This window comes from Fukomys damarensis, unplaced genomic scaffold, assembly GCF_012274545.1.
Source record: "Fukomys damarensis isolate Sample0158 unplaced genomic scaffold, DMR_v1.0_HiC HiC_scaffold_39, whole genome shotgun sequence".
NCBI lineage: Eukaryota > Metazoa > Chordata > Mammalia > Rodentia > Bathyergidae > Fukomys > Fukomys damarensis.
This window is the reverse complement of record NW_022900951.1, coordinates 49514216-49533950: the sequence shown is the minus strand read 5'-3', so window position 1 is coordinate 49533950 and position 19735 is coordinate 49514216. Positions and strand designations below refer to the sequence as shown.

Genomic DNA, 19735 nt, shown 5'->3' with positions numbered 1-19735 from the left:
TTTCTTGTGTTGGCACAGTATGCCATTGAGTGTGCTTATTACATGGCCACAAATATTCTAAGACAAACACCAATGGCTGCAGAAGGCATTGAAAATAAGTCGGGGAGTACTAGAAGCCAGGAGTCCAATGTATATGACAGCATGGGGATCCCTGCAAAGAATAAAGTAACAGGAAATGAAAGGGTAGAGCCTAGACTAGGAAAATTATCTAGGATAGTAGTAGAAAACCTATGGCATGCATGCCACAGCTCACTGTTGGTATCATTGAAAGTTCTAAAAGGTTCGCCATCACAGATCTAGGGCAATTGGTTCTCCCAAATGTGTTCCCTGGACCATCAAAATCAGCTGGGATCTGTTAAGATCTCAAGTCTCAATTCAGAGCTACAAAATCAAAACCTTGGGGCAGTGATGGCAAACTTTTAAGAGACCACAGGCCCAAACTCAAACCCCAAACCCCAAACCCACTTATTTGCTGCAAAGTGCCAACATTGCAATTAAACCTGAATATCTGATGCTCAACTGCTGAGGTGACTTGACTCACATTCTTACAGACAGCTCTGTGTGCTTGCTGCAGCCTATGTGCCCTAGGTTCAGTACCACTGCTCTGAGTCATTACAGTGTGGGCTCATCTATCTCTCTTCTTTCCTAAGAGGAACTGTTCAGGATTGGAAGAAGCAAAGCTGTAGAGTAAGGCTGGCTTGAGATTGAAATCTGCTCCAGTACCCACTAAGTGGGTGACTATGGGCTGCTTGTTTTATTTCAGAGGTAATCTTGAGAAGAAATGGGAATGTCAGTGCTTACTTTAGAGAATTATAGAGATTTGCAATCATAAAAGGAAGCCCCCAACTCAATGCCTAGCATGAATTTTCAATAAATATGTTTATCTTCCTTCTTCCTCTTTTGTCTTTGCTTTTCTTCTCCCTTTTCTTCTTTTGTCTGCTCCCTCAAAGCACCCATTGGCCATTCCTTTGAAGTTATCTGTAGACACATTTGTTATTGTTGTCAGAGAGCAGTCTTAGATTTTAAATTTCCAATGCACCCAGGTTATTGTGATTATATTATCAGGTTAAGATCTGGTTACATGGCTATGCTAACAAATATATCTATTTGTGGAATAAAAATATTTGAAATTTGGATTATTTTGGGAAATTTGGATAAAAAAGAATTCTATTCTGTCATAAGCATAATATAACCTTTTCCTTTTATTCATACCCTAAATGTCTTTAATTGGGAGTGAGAAACAGTGTTTGCCTCACTCATTGGTAAGTCTGAATAAGAGCCAACATACATTTAGTCCTTCATCCCAAATGCCCTGGTGGTTGGAAATTACCATATTAGAAGTCACAATAGTGTTGTTCCATGGCCCATTTGTGTAACTTGCCGGAGAAACCACGCACCACGTCTTGGCTTTATGTTGGGCCTGTAGAATGAAAAGTGGGGGTAGGTTGGAATCAGGGCTTTTCGTGCTAAGAGGGACATAAATTAGGTTGGGAACAGAAAATTGAACCCTTGTTATAGCCATTTCTGAACTACCTTTTCTTGGCTTTCTTTATATAGCTCTGTATCTTCCATAGTGTTGATCAGCCTCTGCTGCTTGAGACTCTTGTCTTTGGCTTTTGTGAAATTGTAACCCTTGGTATGCTAATGATGTACTGACAACTTGATTTATATTTGGTTCCCTGTCTCTTCTGTGCCTCACCTATTATCACAATTTCTCAAAGTGACTTTTTTTTTCTTTGCTATTTCTTACTGGGAAATCTTCCTTATAATTTCTCCTGAGCCACTGAATCTCAAACCTATTTATATATCTTCTTTTACTCCAAATGAGTTTTAAACCTACTTGCATGTCCTGTTGATTCCCTACATTTAATACTTTCAAGAGCAAAAATTTATCTCTTCTTTAAGGTCACTATTTTCTCCTAATATGGCCTTGCATTTAGTAATCACACATGAGATTGATGCTTTCTCCTCAAAATTAAATTTTTCTCTCTCGTCTTCAAACCAGATTCAAGACTGTTTATATGTGATTCCAGTCCACATTTACAGCTGTTCCTACATTTTGCTTTCCCAACCTCTTCAAACTTCGTTAGTTCACCACCATCAAAGTCCTATTGTCTTCACCTCTCAAATTTTAATTTCATTGTCTTAACCACCCTTCCATTCCCTTTTGTATCTCTTATAATCATATTATTCTTTAAATCCTATCTTCAGTGCATCACAATACTTTTCCTAGAAACCAATAGCCATTTATAATCCTCCCTTTCTTTGATGTCTTATAGTAGATCAGCATATAACAGGTACTACTAAGCACAGTACATCCAGCATTTCAGCTTACCCTATCTACAGTTCAGCCTATGAGGCAGATATCCCATTTTGCAGATAAAGACACTGACGTCTAAGGTTATGCAGTTTTCAAACACTTGTCTTTGGATTATGTAAAATTGTACTCTTCAGCATCCTCATTACATATTAACAGTTCTATTTTGGCTTTTCCCTTTGATTCTTCTAGTCCTCATTCCCTTTGTCACTGCTACTCTTTAAGCTCAGAACTAAAGGTAGGGTTTCTTGCTCTTAATTTGCTTTGCATACTGTTTGAACCACATTTGTTATTGCTTGATTCCTGAAGGCCCTATAATCTTCAGATAAGGAGCAAAGGTCAATCATAGTGAGCAGATCCTTGCACACAATGAATGTTGGATGGAAGCAAATGAGCAAAGTACCTATGTATGAATATCTGGTAGTAAGTTAAATTTTGACTCTGTTTGCAAAAGGAAGACTTGGAATCAGTGTTCAGCCCAAATTTGGTTAACTTTTAAAAAACAACTAAGAGGATTGGAGGGAAACATCTTGCTCCTGATAGTGTTAGTCATAGAAGAGCACAGGAGGCTTACGCAGCTGCCACCCTCTCCTGGATTAGTCATCACACATTTGCACACACACCTGCCAGCTCTTGGTTCTATGTTTTACAGTTCATGAGACAAGTGAGAGTATAAAATTATTTTCGTTTTCTTTGTGAAGAAACTTAGACCCAGAAATAAGATATGTAAAAGCAGAGTCTGTAGAGCCAGATTATGTCTACATTTGAATTATGGCTTCAATAGTTAGGTGCTCTGTAGACTTGGGCATATTATTCAACCTTTTTTATTTCAATTTCCTAATTTTTAAAACTAGGAGTAATACAGATTGGGTGTCCCTGCTCAAAATGCTTGAGACCAGAAATATTTCAGATTTCAGATTTTTAGATTTTGAAATGTGTTTTAGTTAAAATTCTCTTTGGTGAGCCAAAACAACCAACACCTACAAGTTAAAGGAGGAAGGTTTATTTTGGCTTGCAGTTTGTAGAGATTTTGCTCCATAGTTGGCTAGCACCCAGGCAAGTTGGCACAGCAGAGGGGCACCATAGAGGAGAAACAGTTCATGGTGTGGCTGGCAGAAAGCAACAAAGATGCAAGCAGCAGCCTTCCTTCCTGTCACTTTTATTCCATTAGGTCTACAAGCCTTTTTGGTTGTGTCACCTGCATCTAGGGTGGGGCTTCTTATCATCCACACATAGAACCATGCTAAATCAATCATTAGACTAATCCAAGTATCATGCCTTTAATCCACATTCATTTATCCTAGATGTAGCCATCTCCAAAATCGCCCCACCTATGAATGCATGAAGATTTGAGTGCAAAACTAGTTACAAGCCATAACATTCTCTCTCGGCTTCCCAAAACTTGTGCATATTCCTTTATGCAAAATGAATCTAATCCATCGTTAAGAGTTGTCAAGTCCTAACAATTTCAGCATTGTTGAAAAGTTCAAGTCCAAAGTCTCTTTGGTGATTTAAGGCAAACTCTTAGCTGCAAGCTCCCTATAGATAGTGAAAAGAAAGTTAGATACTTCCATAATACAATGGCATAAGATAAACATTCCTATTCCAAAAGGTGCAAATAGGGGGATAGAAAGGATAGGGATCAAAGCAAGTCTAAAATCCAGCAGAGCAGACATTAAATCCCATAATTCCATATCCAGCATCTGGTGCAATCTGTGGCAACCTGTGAGCACCAAATGGCTTGTGTGGCTCTGCTCCTGTGGTACTGCTAGTGGTTGTAGCTCCCATAGCTTCTCTCTTGTGCTGGCTTTGCTCACTTCTTTGGACTTTGCTCAGATGATCCATGTTCCTGGCGTCTCTAACCTTCTGAGGACTCCACAACACCTTTGGCTTCACACTTAAAACTTCACACTGCCTTCTCAAGAGCACATTGCCTCACCTCCCAGGCATTCTTCTGAAATCAGGGTGGAAGCTTTCCTGACCCCATAACCCTTACATTCTGCATGCACCTAAAAGGAGCACCATGTGGATGATGCCAAGGTCTGCTGCCAGCTTGAGTAGTCATCAGGCTTCCTATTCTCTTTGTTGTGGGGTCCAGTTCTCGATTGCTGAGCACTATGAATCAAAACCTGAGGAACAACTTCCCTAGGCCTCCACCATTCTGGAACATTATGCTCTTCACAAAACAAAGTTTTTTAACTTTGCAATTTTGAGGCTGCATAGGGAAAAGTCCTGCCAGTTTTTGTGATGCCCTCAGGCCATCTTTTCTGTTGTCCTATTCCTTCTCAACAGTCAAGATCTCCTCTGCTCACCATTGCAGACCATAACTTTATTAGAGCTTCCTTTCTGGCCAAACCCAAAACTTTCAAAATAATTCTCCTGGGGTGCTTGCTCTTATTTCTCAACATAGATCTGGCTAAAAGCACCCAACAGTACCCATTGCTACCATCTCAACATTAGGTTGCCTTGAGTTTTTTCCACTAAATTAATTAGTCCGCTGCACTTAGTCTCCTTAAAAGTATCTGGAAACAAACAAAATGCAGACACATTTTCTGCTAGAGCCTAACACACATGGTCTGTTTTCCAAAAGCCAGTGCAGTCCTTTTGCTAACTGAATCCTCCATATTTTGATCTTATGAGGTCTGACCAGAATCAAGGTCAGCTTACAACATTCCAGGGCTGCTTTTTCAGCTGCTATTTTCAAAGATTTCCAAACTATTCCCACAATTCAGTTCCAGAGGCTCTTGAACCACATGGCCTGGTAACGTCACAGCAGTGACCCCACTTCTGGCACCAAAATTTGATTTTTTTTCTTGTTGCTGGAACAAAGTATGCAATACCCATAATTAAAAGGAATAAAAATTAACTTTAGCTCAGAGCTTGCATTGGCTCCAATGCAGGGTGACATAGTAGAGAGGCATCATAGAGGAGAAGCAGTTCATGTTATGGCAGTCAGCAAAGCAGCAAGCAGCAGTCTGCTCTCCAGTGGTGCCAACCCACCCATACCCAGGGTAGGACTTACCATTACATACACGCAGAACAATGCTAAATCAATCAGTGGACTAATCCAGGTATCACACTCTTAATCCACATTCAAACACTTTAGATCCAGTCATCTGTGAAAAGCTCCACCTATGAATGCATGAGGCTTTTGGTGGGGGGTAGCATCTAGATACATGCCACAGCAAAACATTTATATAAATTATGTTTTATCCCTAATCTGAAAATCTAAAGTATGAAATTTCAGTTTTGGATTTTGGAGTACTTCAGATTTCAGATTTTTGGATTAGGGATATTCAACCTTTAACAGTGTTTCCTTAAAGAAAACTATAAAACATAAATGAACTTGTATACAACTTAAATAACTTCCATAAAACTTAAATGAGTAAATGTGTATAAAATGTTTAGTGTCTGACACATAGCAAATACTCTATATTAGCTAAAATCATCTTTATCATTATACTTCTAGGAAGTAGAGAGCAAGGTCTTAAATGCAGGTGTTCATTTTTCTATGATGTTTTGTTGGGGAAAAATACAGCAAAACACTGGTCCAGGAGGCTGACCTTCTGGAAACTGTAGGCAAATCACTTTTGTTATGTTATACCTGATCTCCAACTGCTTGAAAATGATGGTTATTGAAGTGCTATCTAATTCTGAAAGTCATGAATTCTAAGTAGACTCTGGCTTGTTTTAACAGCACTATGTTCTGGATAGGCCTTATCCAAGGTAGTTCCTGAGCAAAGGGTCAGTAATCAGTACTATTTTGACCCTTGATCGATAGTCATAAATACAGCTTCAAAATGTGAGCCCTTATGGTCCTCTAGGTTTGGGCTGTCTATGCTTATTTAGCTCTAACAACACCCAGTTGGGATACATTTTTTTGGCAGGAGAGAGGGAAATTCTTTATAAATATGTATTTTATTGAGGCCAATGACCAGTAATTCTCTTTCCCTACTGAGGCCAGAGCAAGAATTTGACTCTTTCTTTGAAAGGAAAAAGAAAAAAAAGTTCAATTTAAAAATGAATGTCCTCAGAGGCAATGATCAATAGTTTTCTAAATCTCCTTGTTCTTAAGTGTTCCTTAAAACCAGGAGACATCTTTTTCTGGGTGAAGATTTTGATTTTTTGTCTTAGAAATTTTTATTAGTACAAATTTGCCATACATAAATATCACATTCATCATAGAAAATTTGTACCTGTACATAATATGTCTTTAATTCTTTTTTTCCATTTTCTTCTCCTCCCTTCACTCTTCTTTCTCTTTCCATTTACAAAAGCTTTGTTTCCAGTTTTTCCCTTCCATTCTCTTTTTTTAAATCTCTTTTTCCTTTCCTTCCAACTCTGCCCTCCCTTGTTCCTCATCCAGTTTGAGCATGTTATTCCTATTTCTGGATATCTGTCCTCCATTTTGCTCCTTATATACCCTTTGAGTTTCTCAGACAGGAAAAACAATGTAATATTTAAACTTGTATGTCTGATTTGTTTTTGAGAATGTACTATGTTCTTGAGAAGGATGTATATTCTGTTCTTGTGTGCTGGAACACACTGTAGATATCTACTAAGTCAATTTGTTCAAAGATTTAGTTCATCTCTGATATTGCTTTATTAATTTTTTTCCTAATTGATATGTCTGTTTGTGCCAGTAATTTATTGAGGTCTCCCATTATAATTGTATTAGTATTTAGCTTATTTTTTATATTTATTGATTTTTATATCATTTGTTGCACTTATATTTGGTGCATATATATTTATGATTGATATCTCTTCCTCTTGTATTTTTCCCTTTAACAATTAGGCAGTGATCTGCTTTGTCTTTTCTCATCTGTATTGGCTTAAAATTCACTTTATCTGCAAATAGAATAGCTACCCTTGCTTTTTTCTGGTTTCTGGTTTATGATAAATAAATTTTTTTCTATTTGTTGGCTTTATGAATTTATTTTGGAGTTAAATATGTTTCTTTTATGCAGCATATTTTTAGATCTTATTTCTTGGTCCATTCTTCTAGTCTGTTTCTTTTGATTGGTGAATTGAGACCATTCACATTGATGGTTATAACTGTTGGATATGTACTTATTCTTCTAATTTTTTAAAGTAGGAAAAATTTATTAAGGGAAAGATAACTTCTGTCTAAGAGAGACAGAAGGGGGACAGAAAAGTAGGTTGCCTGCCTACCCCACTTTTCAAAGATGTTTTTATGCACTTCAACCATGTTGTGAGGTGGGTACAAAGTGGGACTATAAGACCCAATGGAAAATTACAAGGTGGGCATGAGGTGGGGCAAAACCGTAACCAACCAAAAAGATTACAAGTACAGTCACTTAGGTAATATTGATTAAGTGGGGGTCAAATGGAGCAATTCACATAACAAGCATATAGGGATTTTTCAGTTAGGGTGGGGGTCAGGGAAATTTCTTGGAAAGTCTGGGTTAAGATTTTGGCTCCCCCAATCACCGGTGATTGATACCTATTTAGAATATCAAACACTGCTATTTATCCCAGGGGAAGCACAAGGATATAGTAGTTTCTCTCCTTTTGCAATTCTGGCCTACAGTGAATGTCCTCCATTCATGTCTTGATTGTCCTCCATGTTGGCTCCTTGCTGTTTGCTCCTTGAAGACTGGCTACTTGAGGGTGGCCCTGTCTAACTACCTATAAGATATCTAATTAACTTACCTATCTGCAATAGGTATGGACTTATCATTACATTATCCTCCTGTTGTTGCTGCCTTTTCTTTGCTTTCTATTTAGTTGCGTGACTTGTCATTCTTTTGGGATTTTTGGAATTGTTAACTTCATTGTCTTTTTCTAGAATATCCTACAGAACTTTTTGGAGTGCTGCTTGGTGAGCATGAATTTCTTCTGGTATTCTTTATTATGGAAGTATCTTATTTCTCCATCAATTTTTTTTGAGAAAGGGTCTCACTATGTAGTTGAGACTGACCTGGAACTCACTGTAGCCCAGGCTGGTCTCGAACTCACAGTGATCCTCCTGCCTCAGCCTCCCGAGTGCTGGGATTACAGGCATAGGCCACCACGCCTGGCTTCTCCATCAATTTTGAAAGATATCTTTGTGGGATACATCAATCTGAATTGGAGGTTGTTTTCTTTTAGGGCTTGAAATACTTTGCTCCAAGCTTTCTTTCCTTTGAGGGTTTGTGTTAAGAAGTCTTCTATGATTCTGATAGATTTTTCTTTATAGTTGATTTGCTTATTTTCTCAAACAGTTTTTAAAATTTTGTTCTTGTGTTAAATTTCAGGACTTTTGAGTATTATATGCCTTTGTCTATTTTTTTTCCTGATCATGGTTATTTGGAGTTCTATATTCCTCACTTCTCTGTATGTCAAATTCTTTTTGCATCCTTGAAAAAAATTTTCTAAAATTACTTCTGCAAACAAGTTTTTTTGTGTCTTTTGTTCTATCTTCTGATTTTTCACTGATTTCAGTTAATCTTATATTATTCTTTGCATTGTCTGACAGCTCTTGGATCGCTTTTTCTTGGTCCCTTGCTATTTTCAAGAAGTCTTTCATTTGATGATTGCCAACCACAAGTTTGTCTGCTAGATCTGATATTCTATCTTCACATTGGTTGATTGTGAATAATTTAAATAGAATTTTTATCTCTTTTATATCTATTTGAATCTGTTTTATAGTATCCAGTTCTTATCTATGTTGGGCATTGTTTACCTGTCTTTCCTAAGCTTTTCTATTTTTTTATCTGTATCTACTCTAGCTTCTCTAAACACTTTTACATTAAGGTCATCATCACTTTAATTGTCCATGTAATGTTTTGTGGTATGTTAGTTTTGACGAGAGAGTTATTCATGTATTTTGTTACTTCTCCTATTACCATTTCAGATGAGATTGGGTGCATTCAGGATGCTATGGTTATAGACTACTATTACCATTTCAGCAAGGTTAGCTGGGGGAGCTTTTGGTTTCTTTTACCTCACTGCCCCCTGGATTTTCCTTGGGTGAGTTGTGGGTGTTGGTTTGCATCTTGCTTACATTTTTTCTTATTTTCTATTTTTAAATTTGTTTTCTGCATGGAGGCTTGTAAATTGCTTATGATAGGTGGTTTTTTACTAGTATTGACATCTACTAAGGAAATGACTACTTTTCAGAGATGTCTTCTAGGTATAGGTGGCTTTTGGCCTTTGAGTGTGTCCCAGGATCCTGCCTTTTCTATTTATTAGGGATGAAATTTTGCAACCTGTTTCGCCTAACACATAGTTATTTGGTACTGGGTTATAATATTTTTTTATTAATTTGATTGGTACATTTTAGGTATACAGTAGAATGACATTCATCATTGGAGATTTGTACCTTTACATGATATATCTTGATTTTTATTTTTCCCCATTCCCCTGCCCTCCCTTCAACCCCTCCAGCATTCCTTATTACAAAGACTTTGTTTCCATTTTTTCGTTTTCTCATATTAATTCCATTCTCCTCTTTCCCTTTCCCCTGCCCCTCCTACTTGCCCTTCCCCTTTGCACCTTTTCTTCCTATTTCACATTATCTATTATACATTTTGATCCTTATTTACACTTTCAGTTTCTCCTACCAGATAAACTATTTGGTATTTATACATCTGTGTATTTATTTTTATGCCCCCCCAAACAATCTAGGAACTTTCATGCAATTAAGACCAGTTAATCACGACAACTATGTCATGTTTGCTAAAGTATTACAATCAGTAATAATAATAGCATCAAACATGGACTGAAAATGACAAACTGTGATGACTAATAATTTGCCACCTTTAAACTTAGGTGCAGTATTTATTATCGTATAACAAAATCTCAGATAAATCAGAAAATTATATATAGTAAATATTTGTTCAATTTAGCAATTTTACCCTAAAGAGAGAAAATTTTTAAGTGACAGGAGGAAAAATTAGAGACATGAAAGAAGAAAAGGAGATTAGAAGCAAGGCTGAAGGACAAAATAATATTACTCAAGCCCCAGGAAGCTACTGAAGAAGACAAGATGGAAGGAAAGAAGAAGAAAGCCAAAGCAGGAACAAAGCAAAATAATACACCTCCTAAAGCTAATATTCCCACTCACAAGAAATGACCTTTGCCCCTTCTTGCTATTTCACATTATCTATTATACATTTTGATCCTTATTTACACTTTCAGTTTCTCCTACCAGATAAACTATTTGGTATTTATACATCTGTGTATTTATTTTTATGCCCCCCCAAACAATCTAGGAACTTTCATGCAATTAAGACCAGTTAATCACGACAACTATGTCATGTTTGCTAAAGTATTACAATCAGTAATAATAATAGCATCAAACATGGACTGAAAATGACAAACTGTGATGACTAATAATTTGCCACCTTTAAACTTAGGTGCAGTATTTATTATCGTATAACAAAATCTCAGATAAATCAGAAAATTATATATAGTAAATATTTGTTCAATTTAGCAATTTTACCCTAAAGAGAGAAAATTTTTAAGTGACAGGAGGAAAAATTAGAGACATGAAAGAAGAAAAGGAGATTAGAAGCAAGGCTGAAGGACAAAATAATATTACTCAAGCCCCAGGAAGCTACTGAAGAAGACAAGATGGAAGGAAAGAAGAAGAAAGCCAAAGCAGGAACAAAGCAAAATAATACACCTCCTAAAGCTAATATTCCCACTCACAAGAAATGAGCGATCCAAACAAAGAAAGAAAACAAAACCCAAACAAATGAACAGTAGCAGAAAAAAGACCAATAGCAAAGAAAAAATTTTTTGTGATTTCAATCCTGTGGCTATCTTCTAGTGTACAGTTTTGTGGTAGTGTCTAATTCAGGGGCTGACTCTGCTCTTGGTAGTCAATCAGAGGTAGGGAGTCAATCAGAGCCTAGATCCTTGCTGAATAATTCCTGCAAGCCAACAGTAGAATTAGGGGAGTGTGATCGTTTGATATTTTCAGCTCCACAGAAATTCAGGCTGAACCTCTGGTCATGGTGATGAGGCCTGAGTTCTTTAGCTTATAGTATTCTTGGTGTCTCTTGCTGGCCTGACCATGGTTCCTTCACATGGACATATCCAATGGATCTCCCTCCCTCCCAGTCACTTTGGGAGTTTAACACTGGGAGCCTTGAGATGAAGCCGACCTGTGACTCCTCTGAGTCCCAGGTTCAGTTGGCTCCACCCTGTCATAGGGGATATGGTAAACACTTGGGCTGGAGTCACTCACCAGCTATCGTAGTTCATTGTATCCACTGCTCTGTTATATTGGAGCATTTCTCCCTGAAGCCCTCTGGAGTCATCCCCTTTCGTTGAATCTTTGTGGATTCAATCTTTCTTTTTCTTGCCACAAGCTAGGAGCTAGGGAGAAAGTGCAGATTGCCTCTTTTTTTTTCTGCCTTGTGGTCTGGCTCTTCAATTTCTTTGTAGGCTTCAGTTTTCCCTTAAGATCCTTCCTGGGTCCCTGGTTTCTACTTTTCTCCTCTTTTTCTTTTCCATATTGTTTTCCAGTGTCAGTCTTCCAAATCTTGGAGAGGCTGATTTATTGCTGCTTACTGCTCTGCCATCTTCCCAGAATCCCATTGGTAGTACATTTTGATAGATGGAAGACTATATGAGCAAAATAAAAGAAAGATAATAGGAAATAGGGAGATGTATCTTTCTTGAAGGTTAAGGGGATCAAGAGATAAAAGTAGGGGTGAGAGAGGGGAGAGGGAAAGGTGATGAATCAAGATGTGTTATGTATATGTACCAACTCAACACAAGAAATATGTACATTATATATTGCACACATGTTCCCCCTCAAAAGAAAGTGATCAAGAGATAGATGGAGAGGGGAAGGAGAGAAGGGAAAAGGGATGAAAAAGGAAATGAGATGTATATTTTACATGTACCAATTTCCCACAAGGAATGTAAACATTATATAATGTAAACAAATACAAATGAAAAATTTTTAAATTGTTTTTAAAAAGTATATGAAGTTAAAAGACTTGGCTGCACAATTTATTCCTTATGTTATTGTCTGTAATACCAGGTCACTTCTCTGAGCCTTTTTCCTCATTTTTATAAGACTGAGTAAGTAAGTAATAGATCCAAATCATTCAGTAAAGATCGAGTGATATAGTAGATGTGTAAAACTTTTCAGGCAGTATAGCATAAAGTACTTGAGATATGATATTATAAAAAGTCTTGTTAGAAATCTTGTGTCCATATTGAGGAGATTGATTCACACCTTATTTTCTGTAGGAGTCACCAAGGCTGGAATGCTGAGCAATGAATTATGTTTCAGTTAGGACTTGATGAAAAGTACAACTTTAAAAATGTTTTATACACACACACACACACACACACACATATATGATGTGATGTGCATTCATCTCAGGAGAGTATGTTCTAGGGATGACCTGTGGGAAGGGATACATATTCCTATATAATGTCTGTTGTCTGAACTCTTGTCTGCAGTCTTAGGGTTCCATGACTGCTTTGTGGAATTAATCCTTCCTCAAAGCAGACTGATGGAAGAGCTAACTCCTAAAGGACATGTTCAGGAATTCAGGGCTAGGAAGAGAGTGCTTAAGTCTCTTTGCCTGACAGGCTGTATGTTTTCTAGAATGTGTTGCCCCAAATGCTGGGAAAACCCCTAACTCCTATCCTTACCACTGTGCTTAGATGAGTATCATGAATATGTGTGTTTGTTCATGTGCTGAGAGGATAGATGTTTTCTTCTTGTTGTTTGCTGACTGGTCTTGCTTTCCATGAAGTCTAATGATCTGGGCTAGGGTGAATATACAGCCCCTGCCTTATTGGGTGGTCTTTAGCTCATCTCTCAACTTCTTTGCATCCCTGTTTTGATATCTATCAAATGCAGAAGTCAACCCAAACTCCCATTTGTATATCACAGGGTGGTTGTACAAATCACTAAATTAATCTGTGCCAAAGTTGAGTTTCTTGGGCACAGAGTATCACCGAAAATCATAGTCTTTCATACCCATGACCTTTCTGGGTGACATTGTGTGTAAGAGAGAGCAGGAGGCTGTAGCACTGGGGTCTATTGTGTGTGAGGAGTGTCATGATCTGTTATTCCAGGGAGAGGGGTTCAATGGGGTACCATCAACTCTCAATTGGTCAGTTACAAGAAGATAGAAATGGGAAAGAGCACAGATAATTGAGAGCTAATATACACAAACCTCATTTTAGCTATTTATTTCATGCTGGGAAGAGTCCAGACTTAGAGAAAGATGAACAAAAAAGAGATGAAGTAGAGCTTTCTTCTCTATGGGAGATCATGAGTAGGATAAAAGCATAACACATGTATGGTCTATCCACACATTGGCTCATTCTATGCATTGGCTAATGGAGAGTTGACAGCATTATCTTGTAGTCCAACAGAGCTTGTACTCTAGTGCCACTACCCTTAATCCTACCCCTACTACTAGAATGTATAAGATTTCCCCTAAGTAGTAGATCTCTGTGGGTGGGGGAAGGAACAAGAAAAGTAACCAGCTATGTGGACTGAACACGTTCTCATTTTGTCTCCTAAGCTGATCACTGGAGATTCCATCGTTAGTGCTGAGGCAGTATGGGATCACGTCACCATGGCCAACCGGGAGTTGGCATTTAAGGCTGGCGACGTCATCAAAGTCTTGGATGCTTCCAACAAGGATTGGTGGTGGGGCCAGATCGACGATGAGGAGGGATGGTTTCCTGCCAGCTTTGTGAGGGTGAGTGTCAGTCTTCACTCTCCTCTCCTCTCTTCTTGGCTGCCTACTCCCGGCTTCCCCTTCATTAGCCCCTGTTATCCTGCTCAATCCTCTCCTAGTTGCTTTTCTCATATTTTTTTTCTGTTTTGTTTTATTTTGTTACCTACCTAGCACCTTGCCTTCATCTTCACCTTTCTAATTTTTAGATGTTTCCTTTGTCTCTCTTGTCTCTTGTTTATTTTAATAATACTCCTCACTTCCTACCTTTGTTCAAAGCACTTCCATCTTCTGGGCCTTAGTTTTTCCTTCTGAGGTTGGCCTGGGTGGTTTTGAAGATGCATTTAAGTGTATATTCTGTAAACTTTTTTGCCTTTCTTATGTTTCTTTTTAATGTTTTCTCTATTTTATCCTTTATTCTTGTAGATCCTTCCCATCTTCTCTCTGCTCTGTCATCCCATATATTTCCCTCCTCTCCTTTTTCTGTTTCATTTTCCTTGTTTTATTCAGGAAAGTGTGAATACCTTTCTGTATCATTATAGGATGCTTAATGTAAGAGTATATATGCCCTGCCTGCCCTACCTCATCTCCTTGAGCTAGGTTTACTGATTGGGTCCCCTAGTTTTCAAAACAAAGTCAAATGTTTAGGATCTAATATGTGCTGGGTGTAGTAAGCAGGCAGCCTTCAAGGGCTTACTAGGCCTTGGTATTTGTATGAGGAAGCACACGGTCATTAACGGAGGAACTCTTACGAGGTGGTTTCTAGCAGTTTGTTCTTCCCCTGGGCCATTGATTAATAGGGTCCTATGGCGGAAGAACACTGGATAGGAGTCCCAGCTCTTGGTCTTCTTTGAGATTGTGAGATGGAATTTGTTCTTTCTTGTAAGCTTAGATTTTTCCATCTACAAAATGGTACTGGCAATTCTTTAATGCCGTGTGATATCAAGTGAATAGGATAAAATGTGAAAATTACTTCCTGGCAAGACAAATAGCAAAGGAATGTGAGGGTGTGTTATAGCTATCCTCACTGTAACCTATTACTTTTTGTTAATTTCCCTTGTAGAATAAGGCCCAAGTCTTCTAGACCACAAACAAAAGTCTCTTGGAGATCGAAAGGTCTCAAGGGTTACATTATGGCAGAGTAATATGAAGGAAGAAGAAGGGTATTTGGAATCTGATAACCTGAGATATAACTTTCCTACCTCTTGCCTCTATGGCTTTTGACAAAATATTTAATCTCTCTGATGTCTGGTTTCCTTATCTGAAAAATAGGGCTAGCAGACCACATCTTCCAGATCACACCTGGAAGTAAAATATCTGTCATAGTGCTTGATATCTAACTGTTACATGGCAGATGGTAACTTGTTTTATCATTGTCATAATAATAATAATGATTATCATCATCACCGCCACCTTATTAGCTCTAAGAAATTAGCTCCCAGGTTGGTCCTAAGGGTTAAAAGAGGCTTCCTTTCTGGAAAGGCTACACAACTGGAAAGCACTATTATCTGATTGGGACAATTTAGCATTGACCAAAAGGGAAAAGTAAACAAAATGAACACTGATCCCTTTCTATCCTTAAAGACATATCCAATTCTTTCTTCCCTGTATATGTACCATGTTTTGTCAACATCTCAAAATGCTATCTTTGTCACAGATCAGCTTTATCAGTTGAATCAGAATGAAGTGTAGGCAGAAAGAGCACATCAACAACCATGAGCCTCAGAACTAGTTGTAAGGTTCTGTACACATAACAGTTTATGTCTCTTAAAGGAAGATTAAATCATACCCAAATCCAAATGCATTTTTCTTCTAGGGGTTAACTGAGTAAGCCTGGATGCTTTGGGAAGGCAAACGGCATAATCTGGTTTCAGAATATCTGTGTAACCATTTATTGATGTTCCCAAGTCCAAAGCTAAGAGGAGTACTCCTCCAGGCATACAACCCCAGCAGCTACTTGGTGTAGAATCTTGACCAGTAGTTCTCAACTCTGGCTGCATAACAAAATAAATCACTTGGGTATCAGTTTACAAAAAAAAAAAAATGCCTCTAAATGAACAAGCAAACAAGCAGAGAAAAAAATGGCTAAAACCTAGAATCCAGACTAATTCAACAAGAATCTTCAGATAGGACACAGAAATTAGATTTTTTTTAAACCTAGTTCCTGGAAGATTTTACTGTACAGCCACGGTTAAGAGGCATTGAATTTTTGTCTGACAATAGAATATATAGTGAGAGCCACAAATGCAATTTAAATTTTTCTAATAATCACATTTAAAAAGCAAAAGTTACAAGTAAAATTAATTTTTACATATATTAGCCCAATATATCCAAAATATTTTTTAACACTATATATTGATATTATAAAACATAAAATTGTTAATATTAAGTTTTTGAAATTTGGTGTATAGTATCTCAATTCACACTAGCAACAATTTAGGTGCTCAGTAGCCTCCTGTAGCTAGTTGTTACTGGTATCAACAGCACAAATCAAAGTTTACAATACTGTGATCATAAACCTGGAGCAGTAATAATAATGCCTAAATCATAATTCAGAGTACCCACATTCTTTTTTTTAAAATTTATTTTATTATATTTTTTTTCCTCATTGAGTTTATTGGTACATTTTAGGTATACAATACAGTTACATTCATTATTGGTGTCTTGTACCTTTACATGGACAGGTCTGGGTTCTCATTTTTTCCCCTTGTCCCTGCCCTCCCTTCACCCCCTCCTACCATCCCCCTTTACAAACACTTCATTTCCATTTTTTCATTTCCTCATATTTTTTTCTTTTCCCTTATTAGCTTTCCCCTACCCTTCCCACTTCCCTAAACCTTTAGCCCCTTTCTTCCTATATCACATTGTCTATTATATCATTAGGATGTTATGTGCTGTTATAGTTTATTCACTATATTCTTTCTGCTATAGCAATGTTTATTACTTGAAAAACTAAGATATATTCCATGTTGCCTTATACTATATTTATTTATTTGATCATTGTGAACCTTTTTTATTTGCTTTAAATGATCTTTAGAAAACTAAAGGAGAGTACCAAGGAAACTTAGGAGCCAGTTTTTGTGGTGTCACTGGTAAAATAAATTATGTTGAGCTGTTGAATGAATAATGTGAATATTGGTTTCAAGGTAGATCTTTCAATTTTCATAAATGAGTATTGTTTACATATGTAATAAGACTGTAATAGCCAAGGATTGCATAATAGAAGTTATAAAGGCTCTTTTTTTTTCTCTTTATTTTTTTAATTTTTTTTCAGCTTTAATTGAGTTTATTGGTATCTTTGTTCTACATTGTCTTTGGTTAGAAAAAGGAATAGTATTATGAAAACCGTACTATGTAGATTAAGAAATGGTAGACATGACTTTTAATCATGATTCTAAAATTCATTCAATATATGATCATGGGCTTTTATTTTCTCCTTCCTCTCTGAAGCACTCTATTATCTAATCAAGCTCTGACATGTCTAGGAAGGGCATAGAAATGGGTAGTGCTTATAAAGTTGATAGGTGAATAGGTATTTTCCTGGAATGTTGTACTTTTACATTGCTTTATTTGTCCAGACTCGCCCTGAAATGAGATTTAGTTTCATCTTGGGAATATCATCCCTAGATTATTTGGCATATATCATGCAAATATAATAACAAGAAAAATATTTAACCTGACTCTATACCAACTGTATACCTATAAAGAATGTTGGGTCACATTGGTGACTGACTCCATTTCTTGTCTTAAAGCTTCATTTCTGTGTAAACATTCAAGCCTTGGGATGTATGATTAAGACATTAGTGTAGTTCTGTCTACACTAGCCATACCTGTTGTTAATCATGTTAAAGCCAAATATAAAATCAGAGAAACTCAGATTCTTGGGTCAGTTTTGTAATGGATACAACCTGAGTAGCATCTTATGTGTCTTCAAAACTCAGTTTTCTTCTTTGTAAAATAGGGATAACTGGATCTTGTGTAAATGCTTTGTAATCTGTGATATGCCAAATATACATGAATGTTAGTTTTGCTACCACTTTGTTTTCCACACAAGAAATTGCCAGATATATTGTCTTCTACACAGTCAAATCTACCCTCTCATTGTTTAGAATTTCATGTTTTCCTATGTGTGTTTGTTCTCACCCATTTTTCCTTATATACTGGGGATGCCCCTTTATAAGAGCAGGAGTTGATATACCTTCCCAATAGCCAGTCAGGTTTCATGAATTAGATAGAGCTTGCTGAATATTAGTTTCTTTACCTAATCTGTTAATGTCTTTATTTGCTTTCCTGGGCTGGTTTCCCCCCTAGCAGCTGCGATTAGTCTGCTGCGATAGGATTCTGTCTCTAAGTAGGAAATCCTATCCCTGTTGTAGGCTTCCTTTTCCCTACTGGGCTTCAACTCTAAATCATTCAGACTCCTTTCTTTTGTCATTGTGCACAAAAGGAACCTTTGTTCTGACTTTGGGCCTTGGCCTGGGGAGAGTTTGCAGCCTACTTGAAGGTAAGTTGCGTTTAGGACACATGACACATTGATGGGAGGTGAGGCCCGTGTGAAAAAACTCTGGACAAAATATAAGGAGCCTGCTCAGATGCTGTCAGGAGCTAGATCTATAGTTTTTACTTGATTTTTGAAAAGAATTGTACATTCCTTTGGTTTCTAATTTGCTTGGAGGTATGGATATGAAACCATACAAAGTTACTAGTTTCATTCCTTGCCTTGTACAAACAAGATCTTATAGAAACTCAACCTTTTCTCTTTGTGAGTCAGAACCACTGTTAAAAGTATTACTTGGCTTTTATTTATATAATGTCTACTTTTTCAGCCAAAAGACGCCTGGGAAAAGCTTGTCATCTACATGAAAGCCTAGACTCACTCACTGTGGGTTTAGAACTAGAAAGACCTACCTTTGCCAGGGGTGGCCAAATTAGGTGTTTATAGCATCCAAGCAAATCATTTTCCTGAGTGAAGTAATCTGATTCAAGGAGTATGTGGGAGCCTATATCCAACTGGAAATGTGCATTGCCAAACTTGGGATGATTTTAGACATGCCAGCCCTTGTTTATTCACTCAAGCTTCAAGTAGTCATAAGCCTCTAATCTTAAGTGTCTATGCAGAAGGGCCTGCTATAAAGCCTTGGAGGTGACATATTATAGGTTCTGTGACTTAAGGCTGATATTAGTGGGAGGCCCTTTTTCTCTAGGTTATAGAAATTTTTTCCATACATTAGAACTTGAAATGGCATTATTAGTATTTATTTTCATTCACGAGATCCATCTTAGTGCCTTCTCACTGTGCACATATTATGGTTTACACTATCTAGTATAATATTTGGTTAATTGTGGTGATTTTAAAAAATATGGAACCCTCTCCAACTCAGAGAAAACCTTTCTAGCTGTTTCATGACTCAGAGGATTGTTCTCAATTCAGGCAAAATAAATCATATATATCTCTTAGAAACCACAAATTGAAAGCAATCTTAGGAGTCATGTACTTTATCCTCTTTCTGCAGGCAGGACCATTTCTAAATCACCTTGAATTCTGAGAACCTGGCAGTATCTGTCAGTCAAGCTTGAACTATTTGCTAGTTTCCAGCTGTTAGTGTTATACTATAGTATAAGCAAATGTATTGAAATACACTGCTTTTGCACTAGAAAGTTGATATTTAAGAGCTGGCACCAGTAGGAGAAACTCCAAATTGTTCTCTAGGTAGTGAAGCTTTCTTTTCTTTTCTTTTTTTTTTTTTTTTTTTTT

The 19735-nt window shown here is 37.2% G+C and overlaps 1 protein-coding gene across 4 annotated transcripts in view; it reads left to right on the top strand.

Moving 5' to 3' along the window:
• Nucleotides 1–19735, top strand: part of Arhgef9 (Cdc42 guanine nucleotide exchange factor 9) — a 209908-nt gene that overhangs the window by 56569 nt on the left and 133604 nt on the right. For all 4 annotated transcript variants that reach the window (XM_033760160.1, XM_010632213.3, XM_019208685.2 and 1 more), the window contains exon 2: nt 13825–14004. In XM_033760160.1, the coding sequence (XP_033616051.1) occupies nt 13825–14004 (180 nt within the window). The remainder of the gene's footprint in view (nt 1–13824; nt 14005–19735) is intronic.